The sequence below is a fragment of the Poeciliopsis prolifica genome, unplaced genomic scaffold (assembly GCF_027474105.1).
Source record: "Poeciliopsis prolifica strain line A6 unplaced genomic scaffold, Auburn_PproV2 SCAFFOLD003, whole genome shotgun sequence".
In the NCBI taxonomy this organism is placed as follows: Eukaryota; Metazoa; Chordata; class Actinopteri; order Cyprinodontiformes; family Poeciliidae; genus Poeciliopsis; species Poeciliopsis prolifica.
The window spans coordinates 8,822,373-8,847,547 of NW_026562378.1; the positions used below are offsets into that span (position 1 = coordinate 8,822,373).

Here is a 25,175-nt window from a genome sequence, read left to right on the forward strand (position 1 = left end):
GCACAAGCTGGCAATCATCAGAGTGGAGAACGTATTTTATTAAACCATGTGAGGGGGGTATATCACATTTTTGCAATACCCTGAAAGAGTGAGCGCAGGTCTAGCGCCCAGGGCTCCGTTCCAGGCAGAGACAAATCAAAAACCACACAACAGTGGAAGAAGCCTGTCACAGGGGCAGGGTTGATTTAATGCTAACGCTTGCCTAAGATTGTTTTACCTCTACTTACCCACCTTCTGTCTTAAAGGTCCCAGGTCTGTTGTCTGTGTTAAATCGGAGATTGTATACGATTTGTACATCTGTAATTTGGTGCTTGTCTTTGGCAGTTTCTGTTTTTGGGTTTGAGACGGGTTAAATATTCATGACTTCAGCATGGGTGGCTCCAAGTTTTTTTTTGTTTTTTTTTTTCATAAACAACAAACAAATGACATGAAATCTTTACTTGGCAGAAGCAAACAGAATTCTGAATTGATTTTCTTTTTTTTTTATAAAGAGACAGGAGTCCACACAAGCTTCTGGAGTTAACTAGATTTGTTTGTTTCTACTGAAATGGAGCCATTGTGAGACATTTGTAGAGAGAGCACACATACTGAACAGCATTTCTCAACTGTCTGCGTCTGCTGTCTACATATTGAACAGATCCGTCCTCTCACCAAGAGGAAAAGTCAACCCCACCATAGTATTCAGGAAAAAAATGGAAAAAAAGAAACATAAAATTATCTAATTACTATATTTCAAAACAAACTGAACAATTAAGATCTTTCTGCAGCTAAAACTAATGCAATACGCTTATTATGATAAAGAATATTTTTGAGTGATGCTTGTTATTTTGATTTTGGTATACTCACGTTCAGTGAGGGAACACAATCGACTCAATCCCTTTATTTAAAATCAATTATGTTTCCTGTACTCATCCCAGTCATTTCAGCGTCATGTATTTAGAAAACATTAGGATTTAATTCCAGTTCTGTCACAGATTGTGGGACAAATTCAAACACACCATACGCTACAACAAGTCTTATTAAAATCTACTTTTTTATTTTATTTTTTAACAGAATTGCACAGTGGTGAAAGACGGAGGCACAATGTGGAACATATAGGTGGTGATAAAAGTTGTTTTTTTTTAGTGAATTTGGATGTTTCACAAAATATTATCCATTCTTGCTGCTTGTTTTCACCTCCTGTCATGCATTCTGTCCTTCCATTATTCCTTCTGTTCTTCTCACTTCACTCCCTTCTTCCTTTCCATTACTCCTTTCTTTTCGTTCTTTCGTTCTGTCTCCTTTTCTTTTGACCTGTCCTGCTTTCTACCTTTGGTGTATCCTCCCTCACATAATTTGATTTCCTTCCTGTCACTCTTTAGGACATTCCTCCCTTCCTTCCTTGTGTCCTTCCCTATTTCCTAGCTCTTCCATGCACCAAATTTAAAACATGACCACTGAAGAAACACTTTTTAGCCTTAAAGAAGTGAAAACTCAGGAAATTTGAGTCCTGAAAAGCATGAGGTTTTACATTTAAAACTATGCAGGAACACTGACTCACATTCTTAGGTGACTGAGGAGGAGACAAACCTAAAGATCGCCACAGAGACCCATCTTTCAAATTTATTCATTAAACTCCCAAATGCTCCCCTTAACGAATGTAATTAGAATATGGTAATGAGAGAGGGCTGAACCGGGGAGTGTTATAATACACTTAGCCGCACAGAGGCAGAGGAAACAGAGCAAAGGAGTTAGAGGAAAGAGAAATGGAGAGGCTGACTGACAGGGTGCCAATTTATGTCCCATTGTAAACAAGTATTTATGCCAATGAGAGGTGGCACACACTTTCTTTCACTCCCCCCTCTCTGTCTCGTATCCGTGGCTCTCTGTCTCTTCTTAGCATGCAAACCTCCTCGATCACAAAAACATCAACAATCGCGGAGCAGAGATGAGACTCGGGGGGCGGAATGACTCACGGTGAGCTGAGGTGGGGGTTAACGCAACCACTGGAGACTCCTTCACTGAGATACCTTCCCCTCACCGCCTTACCTCTCTCTGTCTTCTCCCACCTCCCGCCGGCAGAAACTCACACTCTTCAATACAGACCTGAACGTGTGTGTGGCACACACCTTCTTCCAGTTAACTTTGCTGGAGTTTTTGAGGACTCTGACAGGTTTCATCCATTACACCCCAGCGCAGCGGGGGATCCCAGCATTGTGTTTGACACCACACACCTGTTGGCGTCTTTGATGTGCCCCCCACCCAACTCCTCCCCACCAAGAGAGAGGAGGGGGGGGGCGTCTCCTGAAATGCAAATCGGAGGCAGGAGGAAGAAGAGGACAGGTACAGGCGCACAAGAAAAGAAAGTCTTTAGAAAAATGCGATTGATGTTTCCCCCTGGTGAATTGAGGCCAGCGCTTCCTTGCTCTCAAGTCTCCACTGAAAGAGTTTGTGCTACTTTCTGTGCACTCTGAGGGTGTATCTTTGTGTTGCCACCTTCACCGCTTGGACCTGTGTAAATTAGCAGATGAGAGGCACAAAAAAGGGGGAGGGAAGGGAAAGTATAAAGGTCAAACCATAAGGAGAACGGGCGAAAGTAAGTTAATTTTTATGAAAGCATTAACCCATGTAGGCACCAGGCTCCACATTGAATCAAACTTCAAGACTCTCTTGACCTGAGTGCATAAAGTAGTCCATGACTTCTAATACCTAACAGTCTGAAAGAGGGAACAAAATAGGGTAGAGAGATCAAATGTCAGCTTTTAGCCAATGAACCACCATTATAAAGAATTAAAAGGACTGGTTTCAAAACTGGGGTGCTCTCTTACATGTGAAACCGACTGATCTTGCACTGCATAAAGTTCCTTCAGTACTGTCAGAGGATTGGTTCATGGGTAAAGCCCATGTTGTTTTGGCCAAGTGATAACTGCGAGTGGCAGATGCTGGTTCTGGCTCAGGTCCAGTGGTGTTTTGGTGATTGCTTACTTTGGATTTAGAAATTAGTTGGGTGTGAAGGAAGAATGTTTGACAGAAAGCCACCAAATGCTCCAAAAATATTGACCATAAATGAATCTTGACAGTCCTTTGTCACCTGGTCTGTCAGTGCATCTTGTGCATCTTGTTGGGTTTGACGGGTCCTTAAATGAACTCTCTATTAAAGCTCCTCTGCGACGGCAGGTTGACTGATCAGCAAATATAAGGCAAGCTTGAGGTGTCGTGAGAAATACATCACTTAAGACTGGCACTACAGGATTAAAACAAACAAATAACCTTTGTGAGAGACCTATTCTGAAAGTGGAATGCTTTTTGAAATAGAAAAATGTAGGCTGGGTACAATGCAAGCAAAACTGTTTATTGTGAGAGAATCTCAAGGTTAATCAGACCTCTCCCCAGCTGGAGAAATATTTTTTTTTCTGGTTCTGTATGAATGAGCCCAAATTCATGCTCCTTAGCCATCTGTGTTTCCTGTAAAAAAAAAAAAAGAAAGAAAGAAAATAAAGGACTGTTTAGCCAATCAGAGTCAGACTTGGGGTAACCAGAGAATATGGATGTAACAATATCCAGTAAAGCAGTTGAATTGCAAGTGTTTTTCACTGTCTGCAGAGACAGAGACCAAAAATGTCCACAATTGCTTCTGTAATCAAAATACTCCCTCATTTGTTTTCACATTTACGGTTTCAAACATGAATCAATCACATTGTGATGTTCTGCATCGTTATCAGCAGTTACGCGATTATTCAATCGATTAGCCTGACAAGGTCATATAAGCATCCATATTAGATTGTGGCATGAGGCTTACAGTAGATGAGGAAGGGTATTTTGAAGTGACCCTTGAGTTGTCAAAGTCGGTGTGCTCACTTTCACCACGGTGTACATGAACACACCTTAGTCACGTCTGTTCCTGTCATGTCATATACCTGTGTGTCTAATCGTGTGTGACAAAGACGAATATGATCCTCGTCTCTTTCTTAACTAGGCGACAGAGACTCGTCACCGCTGAAGGTCAGACGTTAGCTCCCCTCTGCTGATGGGCCAGCGTTTAGCACGTGTGTCTCTCTGTGAGCAGTCTCTGTGTTTGTCCACGCCGACGGACCAAAAAGGGGAAACAGACAAGCGATGATGTTATTTATTTCATTGCAACCGACAACTTTCTGCACTAGTAATCCATTTGCGTTTGTGCGCGGCTGTCTCTTACGGCCGTGTTTGAGTGCATGTATGTTGCTTTGAGAGTGATGAGGTGTTGATATGATAAACACAAGCCGAGCTCGAGAGGAATCCTGATCAGGGGCTTTGCAACAGTTGTTATGGAAACAGCGTTAAGCAGTCGTATTAGGCAGCAGAGGTAATATAAGGGCTCTTGAAAGTCACACAGCAGGGAGCAAGGCAGTTTGGGAGTCCACTACAAGCTACACTGTATTTCTCATAGTTTACGATGGACTTGATAAACTGTAGTGCGGCTTTAACGGAGCAAAATGATCCCATCATTATTCATTGTTCTCTCTGTTGAGAGCTACATGGTGTAATTAGCATGGTACAAAACTCAGTATTGATCTGGTATACAATAAAACGTCTTGGTTTTTAAAGTGTAGTATAGTCTGTTTGAACCACAATATTCATTTTAGGGAAAATCTAACTTCCAGTTCAAAAACATTTAAGAGTAATGGACCTTAAAATAGAACAGTAACTTGGAGAGTTTGGGGTTTTTCACTAACCCTGAGGAAAAAGTAATGAAGTGTTTGGACAGTTTGTAATTCAATAATTCAAGCTCTATTTCCAAATGTGTTGCCACAATATTAGAATGCATAAAGCGCAAAGAAATATGTTGTTTTGTTGTCAGTTGTCAGGCTGGAAAACCGTGCTGATTTTCCGAATTTTATCACAGCTCTCATCTGAATGTGGGTCTAGACTTTGACTGGGCCATTTTACCACATCAATCTAGCTTGATGTTAATGATTCCATTGTAACTCTGGCTTTTGCTTTGCTGATGATTTTTACAGCTTCAAGCCATTGTTTTCCATAATTGCCATGTATTCATCTTCATCAGTCTTTGGCTGAACTCTGACATGCTTCCTTGTTCTCACTGAAGAAAAGCATGAAGCTGCCATGTCCAGGTTTCATAGTGGAAATGGTGAGTTCAGGATTTTCTGCTGCAGTTTTTCCAGTTAGGGCAAATAATAATATGTTTGCCTCGTTTGGCCAGCGCACCCTCTGTCACTTTTTTCTTTGACTCTTACTAAACTTTAAACAGGTTTTCTCTTGGTTTTCTTTCAACAATGGCTTTCTTTCATATAGCCCAGATTTGTAGAGTGAATGACTATTAGTTTTTTGGTTTTCATGAGGCTGTGTGTTTAGTGTTGTCCTTCAACAAATCTCAAAGAGATGCAAAGACTCTGGTGGACCTTTAACTAGGAGACTTCTGAATAACACCCTTTGGATGTTATTTAGGATTACCATCAGAGTAAAAGTGTTAAATGCAAATACACTTTTTACATTGTTGTTTTCCTTCCACTTCACAATTATGCATCACTTTAAACCAGTCTATCATTTAAAAAAATAGATTAAAATCTGTCTAAATGTGAGACTGGATCAGAATAAACACCACAGGGAAATCCACAAAATAATAATAACAACAATGAAGCTATATAGGATGGCAGCGTTGTAGACATTGCCTGTCATTATGAAACATCAGCAGGGACACTGTGGAAAGGAGAAACCCAGCAGAGATGCTATTGGAGCACATCACCGCATCAGCAGACTTCTCTTGGTCTTAATGCTAATGCAGTTCTTCACCCCCACACCCCAAACACACACACACACATGTGCGCACACACACGTGCATGCATGTGGGTCTTACCATGCCCAAGAGGAGAGGCAGGTATGGATTGTGTAGTTAGAAAGGACACTTCAGTTTGTTACCTCCTGTTCTGCCAAAATAAACCGTTCAATGCCAAATGATTTCTGTTGTGAGCCAGCGGCGGCTTTCATTTGAGGCACTTCGAATGGATGTGACAGTTCCAGTTTGAAGACAGCTCTGTTTTCCCCAGATCTCTGTCGGGGTGATGCTCATCACTGAGCTTCAAACGTGCACACAGCTCCCTCTCTCTCTGTGTATATATATATATATGTGTGTGTGGGTGTGTGTGTGTGTGTGTGTGTTCGAGCTCATGGCCAGACCTTGGTAAGTGACTGTCCCTGGGAGAAGCTCCTGGATGGGACTGTCTGTGTGTAGGTGAACCTATAAAGTCCCTTTCCCAGTGGAAACCTCCCCAAGGCGTTGTAAATGTGTTTGTATGTACACATGCGCGTCTGTGTGGCTGCCTTTCTGTACATGCCACCAGTTTCTCGGAGGGAGATGGTCTCAGTGAAGCGTGAGTGGGAGGCTGATTTCCCCAACTGCATTGCTCGCTCCAATCTAACTTCCCACTCATGCTCCCTGCTTTGTTAGATATTTCTTAAGTAACTCTCTTTCACGCTCTCACATGCACGGCAGCCAGCAGAAATGGGTGTGTGTTGGGTGGGGAAAGCGTGTGCAACTGAGCGCCCGTCGTAATGTATTGGTAATGTATTGTTGCACACAGACATGCAGAACGTCTGGGTTTCTCGAGCAGATCCCTGGAGGAGGATGTCTTTCCCTGCCCCATGTGCCTGTTCACAGCCAACACACACACACGCATACACACCCCTGCACACGCACCTTCACTCACAGTATTCCTGAAGGGTCAGCGTGTCACCAGGCATGCTCACAGTGCTCCATCACTTCCTTCCACTGGGACCATAACTGTGACTTCCTGAGGATCGACCTTCACCAACTCACTTCTGTCACTCTTCACATGGGCATGTGTGTGTGTGCGCTGCCAGGGGGAGTGAGCAGCAGCAGTGTGTGCTTGTGCATGTGTGTGTGGGTGTGTTGCACAGTGTGTGTCGAGCTGCCTTTTTCAGCTGACTCCTCTGTTTCTGGTTTTTTAATGGCTCTTATGGGGCAGGCCTTTAATTGTAAGTCTCTCTCTTTCCCTCCCTCTGTCTTAATCCTCCCATCCTTCTGTCCACCCCACCTCCTCCAGCTCCTCATCTCCTCCCCCCTCTCTCTTCTCTGCTCCCGCCTCCCACTGGCTGACAGTCACTAGGGGAGCCCGAGTACCTGGCCAGAGCCGTGGAGGCTGTATAGGATATTGACTTGCTGCGGAGTGGTTTGGGAGGAGGAGAGGTGGCTGCCTGTCACAGCTAATGAATAGATGCATAAATGAATGAGGCACTCTGTGTGCTTAGGTGTGTGTGTGCGTGTGTGTGTGTGTGTGTGTGTGTGTGTCAGAGGTCATCATCACAGTTAGGTTATGCCCACAGATAGGTTGGCAGAGTCTCCCCAAAGTAATCTCACTACTGGACTTTTTCACGAGTTGTAATATTGCAAGCAAACACTAAAGTGCTTTTTAAGGATTTTACACAAAGTCGGACATAACTGTAAGTTTCAGAAGAAGGATGTGTGATTTAAGCCAATCCACTCTGGATGTGTGTTTAGGGTGACCTCCACCCCATCAGCCTGAAGTGTTTTGCTGCCTCTAACAAGTTTTCTTAAAGGTTAGCCCTGTATTTATCTTCATCCATCTTCTCATCAGCTCTGGCCAGCTTCCCCGTCCTTGCTGCAGTTTTCCTGTGGTTCACCTTGAAGATTTTGTGTACAGGTGTTGAATGCCCTCAGTTTTCTGCCACACAATGTGTTTTTGCAAGCATGTCAAAGAAGTTTAATTTGGTATTTTTTGTCTGGAGCACTGCTACCCTCCACATGTTTGTGTTTTTTTCTCTCACAAAGTCCGTGACAAACTGTAAACATCGCATTTTATGGTGTACTTTCAAAAATGGATTTTTGTAGCCTGTTTTCCCCAAAAGCTATAATTACCACAGTAGTTTTCCCACCTGAGCCGTGGATCTCTGCAGCACCTCCATAGACCAATAGCAATTACTTGATTATTGAAGTAACAGTCAACTAATTTAGTAATCAATTAATCCCTAGCTGGAGTAATCTAAATATGGCCGCTTGAAAATACAACACACTCAGAGCAGTGAGTAAACTAACACTATACAAAAAATACATACATGTTGCATTTACAATAATAATAATAAAAAACATTTATCTGTAAATATGAGCTACCAAGAACTCCTCGAGTAGCAAAGTTTTAATGTCCTTGCTACAAATGATCAAGTGCCCACTAAAGAAATTTTGTTTTTGAATTCCAGGCAACAAAATGTTCATTTTCATATTCAAAAAAGTAATAGAAAAATGTTTATTTGCATCTTTTTATGTATTTTTAATATCGTGATAATAGGCTTGTAGTGGTTAAAGAAAGAATCTGCAAAATATGCCAATTTCTTTTTCCGAATAAACAATTAATTGTCAGAATAATTAACAGAAGAATCAATTAGTAAAATAATCTTTTGCTGCACCCCTAACCAAACCCAGTTTTAAACTTCACCAAGAGTTTATCCTTTGGTCTTCATGGTTTGTTCACTACTATCCTCTAACACACCTGAGGCCCTACACTCAGTGAGACACAATTATTTATAAGGTTTGTTCCAGAGGAAGTTGTTTTCATTATATTTTTATTTTTATCATCCTTTGTCTTCCACATTTTAGTTCTCCAACATTTTGTTTTGGTCCAACACATTGATCCAAATAATATATGTTGAAGTTTGTGGTAGTACTAGGAGATTTCCAGTGAATTAAATTTCTTTTTTGTGTTTTTAAGATTTAATTTTTGGAAATTCAGGCTTTCTTCACAAAGCATTCCTTAGATTTCCGTAGTTCAGAGTGATGTCAGCCCAGCAGAGATTTACCATCTTTGTGACAAACATGTGTTACAGCTTCTGTTCATTTGGACTTTAAATTCAGATCAATTCAGAGAATGATAGAAATTAAGACAGTTTTTGCAGATATTTTCTGTCGATTTTTTCAAGGAAAGAAAAGGTGGTGAATAGATATTATTTTTAAGTCTTATGCCCCAGCCCTGTAGTGGTTGGTAAATTGCAAATGTGAAAAAGTTCAAGGAGTGTGTTTGCTTCTTTGTATTTATGTACAGACTCTATCCTCTGAACCTTTTATTTACCTTGTACAGACACCTTCTCAAGCCAGATATTGATAATTATGAAGGGTGTGATAGCAGTCTCTCCCACACCCACACACGTATATATAAATACCGATATAAATTCAGAATAAGGCAATGGGGGGGCTTGGAAGTGAGGATCAAACTGAGGATACAAAAAACTCCTATCCAGTTAAGTGTCAGCAGCCTCCAGCTGCTCTGTATTTCTCCCTCTCACCTTCTTCCCCCTCCACATCTCAAATCTTTTGTCATATCGGTGTCGAACCGGGGAGCTCTCATGCCAAACTGGGACACACACACACACCACACGCACACACCAAGACACAGAGGATAAGAGAGAAAGAAAGTCTAGAGAGGAGACTGTTGATCTGAGGGGGCAGATGAAGGAGTGCTGGAGTGTTGATGTCGTCCTCACTATTGCTTTGTGCCACATTTCAAAAGCTGATTGCCTTAAGAGGATAATTTACATTTCATAGTCTTTCCCAACAAGTGGGTGAGATGGGAGTCGATGATAGACGGATAGAGAATGATGTTTGAAGGAGGAAACCAGAGGTGAGAAAGTTCAGCGAGCAAAGAGAAAAGGCGGAGTTGCACGAGCAACTAAAAAGCATGAGGTACAAACAGCAATTGCTTTTGGATGCATTTCTTTATGTCTGTGTTCTGGCGCACGCACATGCATGTGTGTGTGTGTGTGTTTGGATGTTTTGTTTTTCAACCGCTCTCGGTAAAATGCACCTGTATGATTCGAGTTTTACTTTTCCTTGTTGGATTCACAAGTGCGAGAAGAGAAGAATTGCGAAGAGGAAAGATGAGGAAATGAGATGAGAGTCAGAGGAATTAAGAGTGGAGTTAGGAAGAGGCTTTATCTGAATGGCAAACTGCAAAGTGCAAGAAAACTTTTCCTATCAGCATACTCTCTGAGCAGGTTTATAGGCCTGCATCCCTTGTGTATGTGAATATAGGTGTGTGTGTTTGTGTGTGTTTATATAGTGTGAGTGTGTGTATTTAGGAGATAGCTTTTCCTCCCCAGTGGAAGAGGCAAAGTGAAGTGTGATTGGTTGCTGGCCCTGGGGGTCTGTCTTCTGTATCTGCCTCCTCACTGGCTACTCTGTGACCAATCAGGTGGCCGAACCTCACCTTGGCAATCAGATAGTGACTCTCTCTCTGTGGGCATCAGCAGGTCATCTGGAAATACTTGTTATGTGTTATCTCCCTGTGACACACACACACACACACACACACCACATAATCTGCCGGGGGTGTACACACACCAATATAACCTCTCTGTCTTTCTCTGTCTGTCTAGGAGATTGCTGCGTATCTCATCACTTTTGAGAAACACGATGAGTGGCTGACGACATCGCCAAAAACCAGGTGAGCAGAGAACAGACAATAATTTATACACACCTGCAGCCGTGTTTTTTTTTACCCTGTATTTGCATTAAATAACATAATAATGTATTCTACAAGCAAGAGCTGTTCCTCACACAGAACCGAGTCACGTCAGATCAGGTGTTTGCAAACGCAGAGTACAATACTTAAAGTTAGTAAAATCAAATCCTTGTGATTAGTATTACATTTTATGCTTTAGTATTGAGTATTGTCAAATTTAACTTACACTCCAGAGGTGTTGTTTCTGTTTTTCCTGACTGGGACAAATATTTTGTCCATGCAGAGTTTCAGCGGGACACTTTTGTGAAGCAGTGAAGCACATGCTGTCCTATCCATGCTGTATTTAAACACTCATTCAGCTCACCTGCCATGCCTGATTGCTAAACTGTTCCACCTGGGCCCCTCCCTATTTAAGCACCTCTCAGCCTCCCTGCCAGATCATCATCAACCACGAGCCAGTAGAAATCCAGTGTTTCCTTCCACGCCATCAGTCTTTCTACGATCCTTTTCTGCCCACGGATTGACCCCTCCTGCCAAGCCCTTCACGGGTCTCTTCACAGATTTCTGGACCCTAACCCAAGCTCTGCCTCATGACCACCAAGTATTTCCTGCCCCTACGTTTGCTCTCTCTATCCTCCTGTGTATGACCTCTGCCTGATTATCATCAAAGTCCCTGGGTGTTGCCTCTTGGATCTCCTTGCTTCCACAGTCCTGTTCACCTGGTAACTTGCGCCTCCCTGTCATCAGACCAAGTTATGGGGTTCTGCTGAGTGGCAGAAGAACTCCCTCATTGGTTCAAGGACTTTTCCAAGGAGCTAATCAGGGTCTTCGATCCAGTCCTGCCCAAGAGGGAGGCTGCATGTGGTTTGCTCAAACTCAAACAAGCCAGGAGGCGAGTCACAGAGTATATAATTGACTTTCATGCTCTTTTTTCAAGAAGTGACTGAAGCAATTAGGCACCATGTGATGCTTTCAACCAGGGTCTCAGTGAGGAGATAAAAGGATGAACTGTCAACTCGGGATGCTCCCAAGGATCTGGAGGAACTGGAGACTCTGGCCACAAGGATTGACATGAGGCTTCATGACAGAAGGTTGGAGACGAGTTCTTCCAGTCATACTTGCTATGTTGAACCTGTTGCCAGGCCACAGCCATCAGTCACGGCCCCATCTTTGAGTTCATCAACCACCTCTTTGGTGGCGGAGTTGACGGCCATGTACTTCATCAGGTCATCCACGAAACAGGTCCCATTAAGTTCAGTATTTCTGGAAATCACCTTGAACTCATTTCCTTCCTAATAATGAATTCCCCTGACCTCCCTGTCATTTTGGGGGCCACTTGGTTAAGAAAGTCATAAAAAGCCCTCACCTTGCACAGTTCTTTAAAATCTAAGGAAAGGTTGTTTAGATCATAGTCAGTCAATCATCTAAACAAAAATAAGAGCTGTTTACCAAATGTGTGCATCCATAGTAATAAGCTATCAGTATTGCAGAAAAAGGTTCATTCACATCAGATATACTGGTGTGACTATAATAAAATAAATGCTGACATTAAACAATGGCTGAAGGAATTTCCACCTCATGTTTTCTCTGACTCAAACATGAAGTTACTAGACTTCAGTAAGCTCACGTTGTGACTGTGTTGATGACATTTCAACGCAGAGCATTTTGCTAGGGGCTCTAGATCACTCAGGTTTGTGCAAGTTTCAATACATTCAAGCCAAGACTTGCTTAAAATTATTATTTATTTACCACAATAGCTTAAGCAGATATAATATCCCTTTACCCATTTAAGTTAGTGATTTTTAGCTCATCATGTGAAGTTCCCTGCTGCTTTTAAAAATAAATTTCTGCTTTGCTGACCAAAAATGTAATTTTGATGTGAATACGATGTGCTAATGCATCAGAAAAAGTTCTGCTTGGCAAAGTCTACGTGTTAGTGTTGACAATGCCTATGTTTGTGCACACCTGTCATGATTTTGAGACATGTGTCTCAAAACCATCTTAAAGGGTTCTTGTCCCCACCATCTTGCAGCCGGACAGTGGAAATTGAAGAAGTTTCATACAGTGTGGCTCACAGCTTTAGTCAATGAGGTCACAAGGGAACCCAGAGAAAATACTCAGCAATAATATGAGTTCTATTCTAACACTAGTTTAAGACTCATGAGTCATCTGTCAGGGAGAAACTAAACAACAGTGGTGGTTTGTCAAGACAAACATTTCTGCTAATCCTCAGTTTATGGAAAAGCAAAATATCCCAAAATACCAAAATTATAATAATAATAATAATAATAATAATAATAATAATAATAACAGACACAAAAGGACATGTTTAATCTGACTGAAAAGGTGTTATAATGATATGGGCTTATGTCATGCTTGGACATGAATTAATTTTGCATTGCAGCAATCGAGACATACAATCTCAGGATATTTTGATTTACATGTACAACAAAAAGCATCAGACTGTAAAAGTTAAACAACGCGTTCATTTATCAGTACGACTTAGCCAAAGTCCCAACCTTTTTCAAAAATTAAAAAAAAATACCAAAAATACAAAATAAATGCAAGCAAAAAAATGCTTGCATTTATTTGAAAAGGTTAAACGCAGTTGTTCTGTGAAGAGAAATTGGTTAGAATCATTCTCTACTGATGAACTGGTCTTAAGGTACACATCAAACATTATACTTTAGTTTGTGTTTGGCGTTGCATTATCATGACTTGTCTTTTTTTTAAAGAAAAAAAATGTGTTTTTTTTTTTGTACATATGAGTAATGTGTGATAGAACATTTTTAAGGATTTACAAACTTTCCAAGTCTCATGGTTCAAACTCAGTATCAGTCATTCAGTCAGTGACTCACTGTGGTTTAATCTCAATGAGTAAGTGCCTGTGTTTGATTAAAACATTAGTAATGTACGTCAACTGTCTCCCGCCTCCATCCTGCTATAGCGGCCCACTCCACATGTAGAGAACACTCCAGAACATGAGCGGACTGTAAAGCTCCTAGTCAGCTGGAAATGGAGTATTAATGAATGTAAATGTATTAGGATAAGTGATGTATAATTCAGGCAAAGAAGGGTGAGAGGGGGGATTTTAAAGGGAGGAGCTGCATGTGTATAAAAGATGGGATGCGAGCAGGGATTCACGTGCCAGGACTGAATATTCATTGATCTGAGGAAACCATATGTGGCGCTTTTCCTAGAACGGGGAGCCCAGAAGGAGAACTGCAAGAAAAGCGAGACAGAATAAAAGACTCGGGGAAAAGGGCAAGTTGAATTATTGATGAATCACCTTATTGACATTTACTTTAGTTAATACAGATGTACTGTAGGTATATACTGTGAGCAAAAGAGAATAAAAAATGAAAGAGGTGAAACAGAAGGATAAAAAGAAAGAAGAAAAAAGTGAAGTGAAGCAAGTCAATCAGTCACCTTTTGCCCCCCATTTCTGATTACTGACACTGTTGAAAGACAGAGGTGATATCTGTGCGCTCTTATTGTGTCAGCCTAAGGACTCCTGTCAGGAGCAGCCGGGGGGCCACCAGCATGGTTTATGTTGTGGATGGATTTCTCATTGATTGGCTGTGCTGCCGTGCAGCCTCAGCCTCCCAGCAGCTGCAGCTGCAGTAGCAGCAGTCATATTGGTGTTATTGAGCAGCAGTTAGATATAATCCCATTTACACATGACACGAGGCACGATTAGAACAGATTACACCTAATCCCATCAAATGGAAAGGAGCTCAGCTCACGGAGCCGCTGACATTTACATGACTGCAATTTTTTTCGCAGGGGTTTTGCGGGGGGGCAGCTGAGGGAACAATGTGAAGATCATAATCAATAACCTTGATTTCTCCCATAACTGAACTGTTCCATGGGTTCAAAGTTGTGAGAGTTACCTTCTCCTTTTTATGCGCTCCTCCTTGTCTCCTCCCTTTCCAGACTCGCTCACACACCCACTCTGCCTCTTCATCTTGCTGCCGTGTTTTTTTTTTTTGTTTTCTCCCCACCATCTCCTCCTCCTTTCCTTCCCTGTTTTTGCTCTGCTACACCGTGGAACAGCTGAAAAGCTTTTTATATCCCACACATCACAGCCTAGTTACAATCAATAGCATTTATGTCTGCCTGAATCACAAGGTTCGCGAGGTGCACGCATGGGCACCCGTCCCCCGAGCGCGCTCCCACGTCCACATACGAAACATGCACGCGTCTGTCGCCCACACACAAGCATGCGTTTGATCTCATCCATCTTCTCCGTAACATAATTAGAATCAGCAGCTCTCAGATGACTCATGCTGCTCGAGACAGAGACTATACTTGGCTTTGATCGGAGGGTGGGGGTCTCCACTCCACTAAGAAACTGGCAGGCTCGCCCCCAAAACAGAACAGATTTAAGGTGTCAGAGAAAATCAGCTCACAGTAAATTCAATTTCGCTACACACGGCCTTCTGAGTACGCCGCTATCATCTCAGTCCATATAGATGTGTCGACATGAAATTCAGAGAGGAGAGGAGAAAGGAAAGGCTGGGGTAGCACCAGGAGGAACAGATGAGATGAGAAGAACCAGAGACGAGAACTGGGGGACCGTAGGAGTAGAAAAGAAAAATAAATGAGGAGATGCGATAAGAGGGATGAGGACTGGAGGCTGATTGAGAAGTGAAGCACAGAGGGGATGGAGGAAATGTGTAACTTCTCAGCCGACTGCCGTTAGGCGGGCCTTTCTGACTCTTTAGTTCCAAACATATTCACTATTTTGAAGTGGATGGAAAATAGTTTACAACTCGGATTCTCATAAATAAAGTCCAGTACCACAAATTGCCCTCAGAAATCACCTTAATTGTAAATGTGGATCAATTGTTGTGTGGAATATATTCTCAGCATGAATGCAATTGATTTGTGAAGGTCTCAGAGAATATCACTGAGTAAACAGCTTCATGAAGAGCAAAAGGGCTTTTTGGAAGTTATTCTCCTTTGGCTTCACCTTTATGCACTTCTTTGTGTTGGTCTATTTCATAAAACTCCATTAAAATACACTAAAGTATGTGGTCATAACAAAACGTGAAAGGATTTAAGGGGCATAAATGCTTTTGCAAGGCTCAGTGTTTTAGTTTATTGATTGTTAACTAGTCTGTTCTCTCCTCCTGGTGTCACAAGATAAGGCAGAGAGGCACTTTTCCTCCTTTGGCACATTAACACAATCTATCTCTCACACACACACACACACATACACGCACCCACGCACACGCACACCTGTCCCTAATGTTTTAAAGAGTAATGATTGATTGCCGAGCAGCAGGTTTGACATTGAGCCCAAAGAAGACACAGCAGCAGACCCTGCTATGTCTGATATCACTATTATACCTCTGTCTTTGTTCACGTATGATTCCTGGTGTGCGTCTTTGTGACTGTGTGTGTTCATCCCACCAGGTGTGTATACAGAAAGGCAGCTTGGAGGCCAATGTTCTTGCTGTGCCAGTAAATCACCCTACTAAAATATTAACATGTTGGAGCACAGGGCTATTTATGTGAAGGGGGAGGGTGGACACGTGAAACTCGCCAAGAGTAGCGCTGACGTCACCGTGCAAAATGCTGCGTGAGATCAAGAACGCATAAAAATGCCCGTAATTTCTTCTTCTTGTCCTGCTGCAGGCCTCAGAATGGCTCTATGATTCTCTACAACCGTAAAAAGGTGAAGTACAGGAAAGATGGCTATTGCTGGAAGAAGAGGAAAGATGGGAAGACCACCCGAGAGGATCATATGAAGCTTAAAGTCCAGGGGGTAGAGGTAAGAGGAAATAGAAATCGATGATGGTGTTTGCTGCTTCGCTGCCAACCTCGTCCTTAACTTACTCTTCTCAATTTAGAGGAGACACATACATGCAACTCAAACGAATACGCAAAGTAACCCGCCGCTTAGTCTACAGACCAATTTGTGGCCTGAAAGTGAGTGGTACCCCTCTTTCTTCTCCTCCTAACCCAACTCCTCCCAGCTCCGGTCCCTGTCTCCCTTCCTCTCTCTTTGTGAAGGATAAGAGTGTGTTTGGCCTCAGGCCAGGAATGATGTCAATGCCTCCTTCAGCAGAACAGAGAGGGGTATCGATCCAGTCTCAAGGCAGCGTCTCTGCATGTGTGTGTGAGTGTGTGTGTTTGAGTCACATCAGCCAGCTCAGAAATTGATTATTCAGCAGGAATGTACCAGGAGGTGAGAGGAGTGAGCATGCATGTGTCAGAAACAGAAAGAATGAGGTGGAGAGGAGAGCAAAGGAGAAACTGTGATGAGGTACACAGATGTTTACTGGGGACTCAGTGGTTCATGCATTAAAAGTGAACAAGAAACAGCTTGAAGAAGGCATATCGAGAAAGGCTAAGATTAAAGACGTCGCAATTATTTACATTCTAACACTCCGTCTTATATTTCCGTGCACTTGAACATCCACAAACAAACATGGTCGCAGAGAAAAGAGTTTCTCTCCCTGGTACTTGGTCAGTAATTGTTTGTGTCACTCCTTCCCAGGACCCCTCAAGCGAGCAAGTAAGCAGAGTGTAGAGCAGGGAATGAGAATGAGAGAACGAGCAGAGCGGCAAGATGAGCAGAGGGAAAGAAGAAGGATGGGGAGAGGCAGGAAGCATTAGAGAAAAACATAACCCTGGATGGAGAGCCTCCTCATATCGAATGGAAATATATGGAAATGCACTTTGCCTTTGGCAAAACACACTTTAGAAAGAGAGCGGGCTACTTCTGAGAAGGGAAAAAAGGCAGAAAAACATGAGTGTGTATGAGCATGAATGAAAAAGAAAACAAAACAAGCTTGAACTGTAAATTACATATTGCCTGATTGAATGTATTTACATTGGCAGCAATTTTGTTTTTAAAAGAAGCCGTTTCACACTTTTGCATGTGTGCTCGGATGTGGGTGTCTTGATTTTTGCTCACAATGGGGAGGTAATGACCTTGATGGAAGGCTTTTCTGCTTTCACTTCATCCTTCATCTGTCACGCATTATGACAATCATTACAACCAAGGCCAGGTGTTGGACGTGAATGAATCGTTTTGCTTTCACAAAAAAAATATTTTTACTTTGCACAAAATTGTGCAAAATAAACCAAATTTTTGTATGACTTTTGGCTGTTCGTCTTGTTCAGAAATGTTTTTTCCAGCTCACAAAATATCAAAGACTTTCACACAAAACTCAATATTTTATACCGTATTGAAGCTTATAGATAAGTCCAAAAGTTGTATTTTTTTGTGCTCAATTAACTTAAAAGTTACAAATCTTTAATCTAAGATTCTCTTTTTACTTTGACTCTACTAGAAACAGCTGAATTCAATACCAGTTTTGTATCTTATCCAACTCAATATAATATGATCATAAAAATTCAATTCATTAATTTTATCCGATTTAGAGTGCACTCTCAAAAATGTATACACTTTTGCAAAAGTGTATACACAAGTATTAAGAATTAAGTGAGATTCTAAGTGTACACTCAAAAGTGTACTCTCTAAATTGTATGTTTTTGAGTGTACACTAAAAAGTGCACTGTAAAAAAAATACACTTTTTAGTGTACACTTCAGTGAGTGCACACCTCTGAGAGTGCATTTTTAGTGTGCTCAAAGTGTATTTGGGTTGTCGTTCATGTTTATTGACATTAATCTCACTTAATTCCTTTGCTTTAGTTATGCCATCTTACTTTCACGTGTTTAAATAACTTAAAAGTTACAAATCTTTAACTTAAAGGAATGTTTTTACCGCGTCTTTACTTGAAGGAATTAAGTTCAACGCTGTGTTTGTATCTTATGTCTGATGTCATGATGCAAGCTTCACCAGGGATAGATCCTGCACCAACCAGGGTGCCGGTGTGGCACAGATGTAGAGCCACAAAACTTCTGTTTCCGAAATGGTGGAACTGATGTTGTTACAACTCTCCTTGTTTTAGAATAATCTCCACCACCTATTCAATAACGCTTTTTTCTTCCACTTAATTTTCCATTAAGATGCTTGCATGCTTTAGCAATTACCAATTGTAGCATCCCCAATGACTGTCTGCTAGACAATTGTCAAGTCAGCAGACTTTCCCATTACCTGTAATGTAATGTTGTAATATTGTTATATCATTAGATGTCTGTATTAAAAACACTATTTATATATTAGTGTAGTACTATACCTTTCTGTGGAACTGAGGTTTTATTTTCTAGACCCCCAGCAGTCAAAATTACCAAGATTATATGTTTTAAATGGACCTAACCGTGTGTCATTTTTAATGCAATTACGGGAATACATACATTTTTCTTTAGTATTCTAATTTACCAAGTTGCGCCTATGTTTGGTCATGCTTACACTCTATAGTCTTCTTATAAGTGTCCTTTGTTCGCTCAGTACTTTCTTGCAGTCTCCACACATTTCCCTTTTCTAGTAAACTAAAAACTTTTGAAGTTTTTATTAATTCCAAATGTCCTGTTTTGCAAAGGCTGTGAGTTTCTCTGTTTCTGGTGCTGTTATTGCCCACGTCAGATTGATGGTATTTTAGAAAAGACATTAGGGAAAAAAACACATACAGCATGTTTGCAATTTACTTTCAGCACCACAATCAATACAACCTAAGTGGGTATAACCTAAGTTCTCCTCTCCTGTTCTCTCCTTCCCTGTCCTCTCCTTCTCCACTCCCTTTTTTACAATGTTTCTTTGTCCGGCTTCCTTCCTTTTTTCTTGTCTTGTTCACCATTGCGATCTCCTCTCCTCTGCTGTCCTCTCCTATCCTCTCTCCAGTGTCTGTATGGCTGCTACGTCCACTCCTCCATCATCCCCACCTTCCATCGTAGATGCTATTGGCTGCTGCAGGTAAGCTCTCCGCCCTTTTCCCACTATGCCTCTCTCGCATACAGCACCAGTCAGACGTCTACATATACTAATTTTGACCAGGAATACTACTTTCATTTTGGGCTTTAATGATACTGTTCTGTTTTCAGGGTGGAATGTTGACATAATGCATATCTTCAGAGGCAATCTAAACTCAAGAACTGATGATCAAAACACTATCGTTTGGACACTTTTTCCTCCCCAAGTTGTACCTTCACGCACACTTTTTTGTTTTAGCCAACAACAAACTTCTGGCTTAATTTCAGCTGGATATTTGAATTGATCACTATTCCTGGTAGAACTGATAGAGCACAATTTAGTTTTTCTGATTTCCAGGCATGAATTTTGAATTTAAGTAGAGTTCATAAATTTTAAATATTGTTGAGCTCAGGGCTTTCCAGAAACTGACTCATCTCATCCACACAGCTGTACTGTGTGTTTGGTGCTATTTTCCTCTTGGTACAACCAGAGCCGGCTTTTGATACAGGCAACATGGGCTGTTGCCCAGGGCGATAATATAAGTTGTTCGCCCAGGGGGTTATTTATGCGCAAGCCACTTCTGAACTACCCTTAGTTCCCTTTAGATCAAATGAAATTGGTGAAGGTGTTCAGCAACAGTGCCATTGTTCGCAATTGTGAAATAAGCTTAATAGACAGGTCTGTGCCTGAATTGCACAAAATACACAGCATATAAACTATTTCAATCTGATAAGTAGAGTTGTCAAAGTTTAACCAAAAGTGTGCATTGTGCTAATGGACAAATAAAGAAATGTTTAAATATGTATAACAAGTGCAATGTGTTTATCTGTGCTTTTATATACTGCATAATGTTCGCTCCATGTGAATTAGAGAAAATCCACAATAAATTCCAGCTTTTGCACATTATACTACTTTGTAAAACATCACATTTATTTGTTGTAATCAAACCACCCTGGAAAAAAGTTGGTGGAAAAAAAAAAAGAATCATTGAAAGCCCAAAATCAACATGAGGTTGTATGTAAACTTCTGACCAGTGCTGTATTAATGCAAAATTCTGACTGAATTCATAAGGCATCAATACACACAGCGAACATTATTTTTAAGTATTTTAGGTTTTATTTTACAAAGTAGAACACAAGCTTTCACTTGTTAGATCATCAAACAGGTGAAACTGAGCTAAACCATAAAGCAGCGATAAAAGTCTTCCCCTTCCAAATTAATGAGGCAGACTCAGGCTGCTGAAAATAATACTCCAGGACTGGGCTGATAGTAAAAATTTATGTTGTTTGGCTTGCTGGTGTCCTACCTACGAATATAGACCACTATGGAATACACTGCTCATATAGGTCTCGGGAAAATGTCACACTGGGTGCAGGGCGGTAAAAATAATTTTTACAGGAGCTGACTGTAACTTCCTGAGAACAGTGTGTTATCTAACCCTGACTCTCAATGCTCGCATCAGGGTCTCAGGCGCTGCTCTCTGTGCGGTCCTTTCTAAGAAAATGTCCTGGAGCTACAAACTACACACACAACATGCCATCCACTTCGAATGCACACACACACCTTGACAGGTGTCTATTGTGTATAAAAGCATGTTGCTTTTCATAAAGATGTTGGACTCACTCTGCTGCTCATGTGAGCGGCAACAGAGAGCAGCTGTTGTGTGCATATGTGCTCTTTTTCTCTCTGACACACACACGCACACACACAGGTCTTTCACTCTGCTAATTCAAGAAACAGCCACCTCATCATCTTCAAATGACATATTGCATAATGACTCCCGGACACGTCTGGGTACATTTAAACTCCCGCACTTTTCATTTCTCACAGCTAATTTCAAATGAAAAATGCAATGCCACAGCATATTTACAATTTGGACAAACACACACAGCTGTGTAGTTGTGATCAGATTTTTTTTGCACAATTTTCCACATAAAATCTGCATGGAAATATCAGCTATCTCGGTAAATTGAAATATTATGCCCCAATCCACTATATGTTCTCTTCCAGCATGCTCCACTAGTTGGAATCTTGCCATCTTGAAAATGGGAAGGGAAATTTGACTTGCTTTATCTGTAATGTGCCATTTTCTGCTCTTTGCACAGATATCAAAACACATCAGCGAACATGATTATAAATCAGTCCATGAACAGTGTTGCACCGCAGAGCCCTGAGCAGCAGCGGCCCAGTGTGCTACCCCTCTCTTGGAGAGAAAAGTGTTCCACCTCAGCAGGTCCACCCCCTAACCTGAGTCCGTCTACTGAATCTTTCATCATGAAAAAAAGTCTCTGTCTCTCAGGCTCTCTCTCTTTCTCACACACACACATTAACACACGCGTGCGCACGCGCGAACTTGTTGAATCATTCATAGGATAGAAATTCCATAGGTCTGTCGGTGACCTGCAGTATAGTGAGAGCTGCTCTCCCTCTGTTTCTCTGGTTCAGTCTTTCCATATATATCCTGTATCGCGCTCGCACGCACACACAAACACACGTGTAGACACTGCAGCGTTAGAGAGAGAGAGTGATGAGTGGGCTCAAGCTGTTAAATCTTTTATGGGCAGGTGAGAGAATCTTATCTGACACGCTACGTCTGACCTCCTCCCTGTCCTCTACTTTCTCTTTCACTTTCCCTCCCAGTTTACCTCCTCCCCTGCCCTTATTTCTCATTTGTGAATAGTTTTTTTCTTTTCTTTTTTCATTCCTGCCCTCCGTGCGCTTTTAAAGACCCATCACTGAATTAATGAATGGATGTCATTTTACAATAACACAGCGTGTGCATGTCGACGTTTGTGTGCTTCAGAACCCAGACATCGTGCTGGTGCACTACCTGAATGTGCCGGCGGTGGATGACAGCGGGAAGCCGTGCGGTCCGGTCCTCTGCTCCATCAACACAGACAGGAAAGAGTGGGCCAAGTGGAGCAAAGAGGAGCTCATTGGACAGCTCAAACCTATGTGTGAGTTTCCTTAACTTGAGCACAAACCCTCTCATGAGTCACATAAGGGCAGATTGTGCAGCTGTTTGACTGTCCCAGACTGACATCACTAATTCAGCTTTTATTTAAAACATTGTCATGATGGCTAATGCCAGTGCATGCTGTTTTCACACAGGACTTTGAAAATTATTCACACCCCTTGAGGGCTTGCCATTTTGTCACATAATGAGTGCAGGCATCGATGGATTTTACTGGTATTTTGTGTGATGCATCAACAGAAATTAGTGCGTAACTAATTTGTACTAATTTGCAAGTTCAAGATGTGATACGGTTATGGATATGGATCAAATATGGTTTTGAAATTTCTTAAAAATGAAAGTTCAAAAGGACTGATGTGCTTTAGTATTCAGCAGCTCTCAGTCACTATTTTGCAGAACATCTTTCTACTGCAATAACAACTGCAAATCTTTTGGTGAACATCTCTGGAGGCAAAAGGTTTTCCACATTCTTCTTTGCTGAATGGTTTAAGCTTGTTCTGACAGCATGGAGAGTGTCTATGAACTTCGGTTTCCAAGTCTTACCACCAGTTCCCAGTACTTTAGCATAGCACAGGCATTTTCAAAAAATTATGGGAAATGTGTGGGAATGGCCCTTTGCTGCTGTAACATGATTTGCCAGTAGACAAAGCAAATCAGCGATGAGCAAGTTTAGTGGATTCCTGACCTCAGTCCAAAGGAACACCTGTGGATAAATCAAAGCAGACTCTACAAGCCACACCTTCTCAACCAACATCAGTGTCTGACCTCAGAAATGTGCATCAGAAAAAAAAATGTTTAAACCTTATGGAAAGTTTGAAAGAGTTGAGGCTGTTATAGTTGTAGCAAAGAGCGGGCCGACATCGTGAAATTTACATTTTAAAAATGGGCTGCCTCGCTGTCGCACTGGCTGACAAGTGTCTTTGTTTCAAAAAATAGTTTCAGATTTAAATGAGTCAATCTTGTGCAGCACAAAATAATATATTAGGTTATATTCTTTATTATTCCAAGTCGGAAATGTATTCGTCACAATAGCATTAACTACTCCAAAGTTTAAAACATCATGATTTAGAGGGACATAAAATGGAAAAAAAATATTTCAATAAAAAATGATTAGAGGCAACAATAAGCACCAATTAGTAAGCTAATTGGTGTACGCACTGTTCAATTACATAAGAACAGTAGAAAACAATGTGAATAGTACTGCAAATTACTAAATTATTTACAGGACGGAGCACAGGAGATTGTAAAATATGCATAATTTAACCGTCTTCTATAAATGGTTTGTGATAATCATTCATGTATGTGTTTGTATATGTGAAACAGCTACATAAGAGCCATATATTCGTTGGTAAACATTTATCATCCGAATAAAACATTTAATGTGGTGATTAAATACCCTGAAGTGAATGACTCATTGAAGCAGATGCCTTTGCTTGCAGCAGGCAATAGTAAACATTTAAACCACCTTAGCAAAAAAAAGTTACTTTCTTGTGTCTATTATGAACTTAATTGTTCTAAACTCAAGTCTCATTTTCATATCGAGGTCAATGAAAAGTCATTTGCTTAGGAAAATCATGTTCTGCATACAGCAGAACATGAATGGTACTTATAGATTTTTGTGACTTATACGTTAATATATTATATGTGTAGTTGTCTTCTCACTACCAAAATTTGCAAATGGTCTTTTTATTTGACGCTAAATAGTTCTGTTGATAATTAAATCATATAGCTGCTTATGAAAGTACAGATGGGACCATTAGTTGATTTCATTAATCAATTAGCTGTCTGCCAGGAAATTATTGGCCACTATATAGCTGATCACTTGATTAATATTTCATTTGAAAAAATATTCACACCTTCACATGTTGATGCTTGGAGTTTCTTATACTTTAGTCAGTTTAATTTAGTATTGCAAAGCTTGTGAAATCGAGCTATTGGCAAAACCATATTGGGATTCAATATGGTTTTCAAAAAAAATGTTTCTTGCTGTGATTTGTTTCAGTTAGATTAATCCGTGCTTAATATTAGACGGACTTCCAGAATACTTGTAATTTAGCCCGGTTTCACCCCATGTAGTAAGTTGGTGGTTGCTGCAGCTATCAGAGTCATGCTGCCACCTAGAGGCAGACACAAAACAGCAACCATGAAATGGAGAAATGTATAGCAAACCGGCAAGCATGCCTAAAATATAAAGCATTTCAAATTCATGAAACAGCGTGAAGGACTAGATCATTTCAGTACTCACACTGACACACACATACCCACACACCATTATGTAAGTCAATGTATTTTGTTGATGTGGTCTGAACCAGAACCTGGTTCAGATGAGCCAGAACCTGTGTGTCTTGTTGATGCAAGAACTACTTCATGTGCTAATTGTTCACAGAGCCTTCTGCTTTCTTGTGTCCCTTTCCTGTGTCCTGTGGTTGTTGGTGATGAGTGGGAGGTGTTACCTCAGAAATTAAAGCTGATAAACGCTGGGAATGTAAACAAAAACATGTGGTTTGCATGTTAGATGTTTAATTTCCCGGAAAAAAGCTCCAAATGCACAGACTGTATCTTAACACCTTGTCTGTGACAGTTATATCAGAGTACTTGTGTAATCGTTGCAGTGTATGTTCTGAACAGTAGAGGGTGCTGTTACATCCTCTCTAACTACAATTTGGTAAAAAGATTCATATCCTGACATTTCTTTTTGTTTTATATTTTTGTTTCAGACTGTCTTTTATTTTGTAGATGATAATTTTGATGCAGAGAAGCCGTTTCTGAAGCCGTTTGTTCCCTATGTTCTCTAACAAAACCGCTGTGGCCTTCAAAGGAAAGCTGTGTCTATGATTAGATTAAATGACACAAAGGGAGACCTTATTTTGTGGCTCTTGGATCTGGTCGGTTCCGCTGGATTTTAT

At 41.1% G+C, this 25,175-nt stretch overlaps 1 protein-coding gene across 4 annotated transcripts in view; it reads left to right on the forward strand.

The window, feature by feature from the left end:
- Window positions 1–25,175, forward strand: part of LOC129354618 (calmodulin-binding transcription activator 1-like) — a 77,042-nt gene that overhangs the window by 29,557 nt on the left and 22,310 nt on the right. For all 4 annotated transcript variants that reach the window (XM_055024077.1, XM_055024066.1, XM_055024084.1 and 1 more), the window contains exons 4-7: window positions 10,381–10,448; window positions 16,110–16,245; window positions 19,227–19,298; window positions 22,099–22,252. In XM_055024077.1, the coding sequence (XP_054880052.1) occupies window positions 10,381–10,448; window positions 16,110–16,245; window positions 19,227–19,298; window positions 22,099–22,252 (430 nt within the window). The remainder of the gene's footprint in view (window positions 1–10,380; window positions 10,449–16,109; window positions 16,246–19,226; window positions 19,299–22,098; window positions 22,253–25,175) is intronic.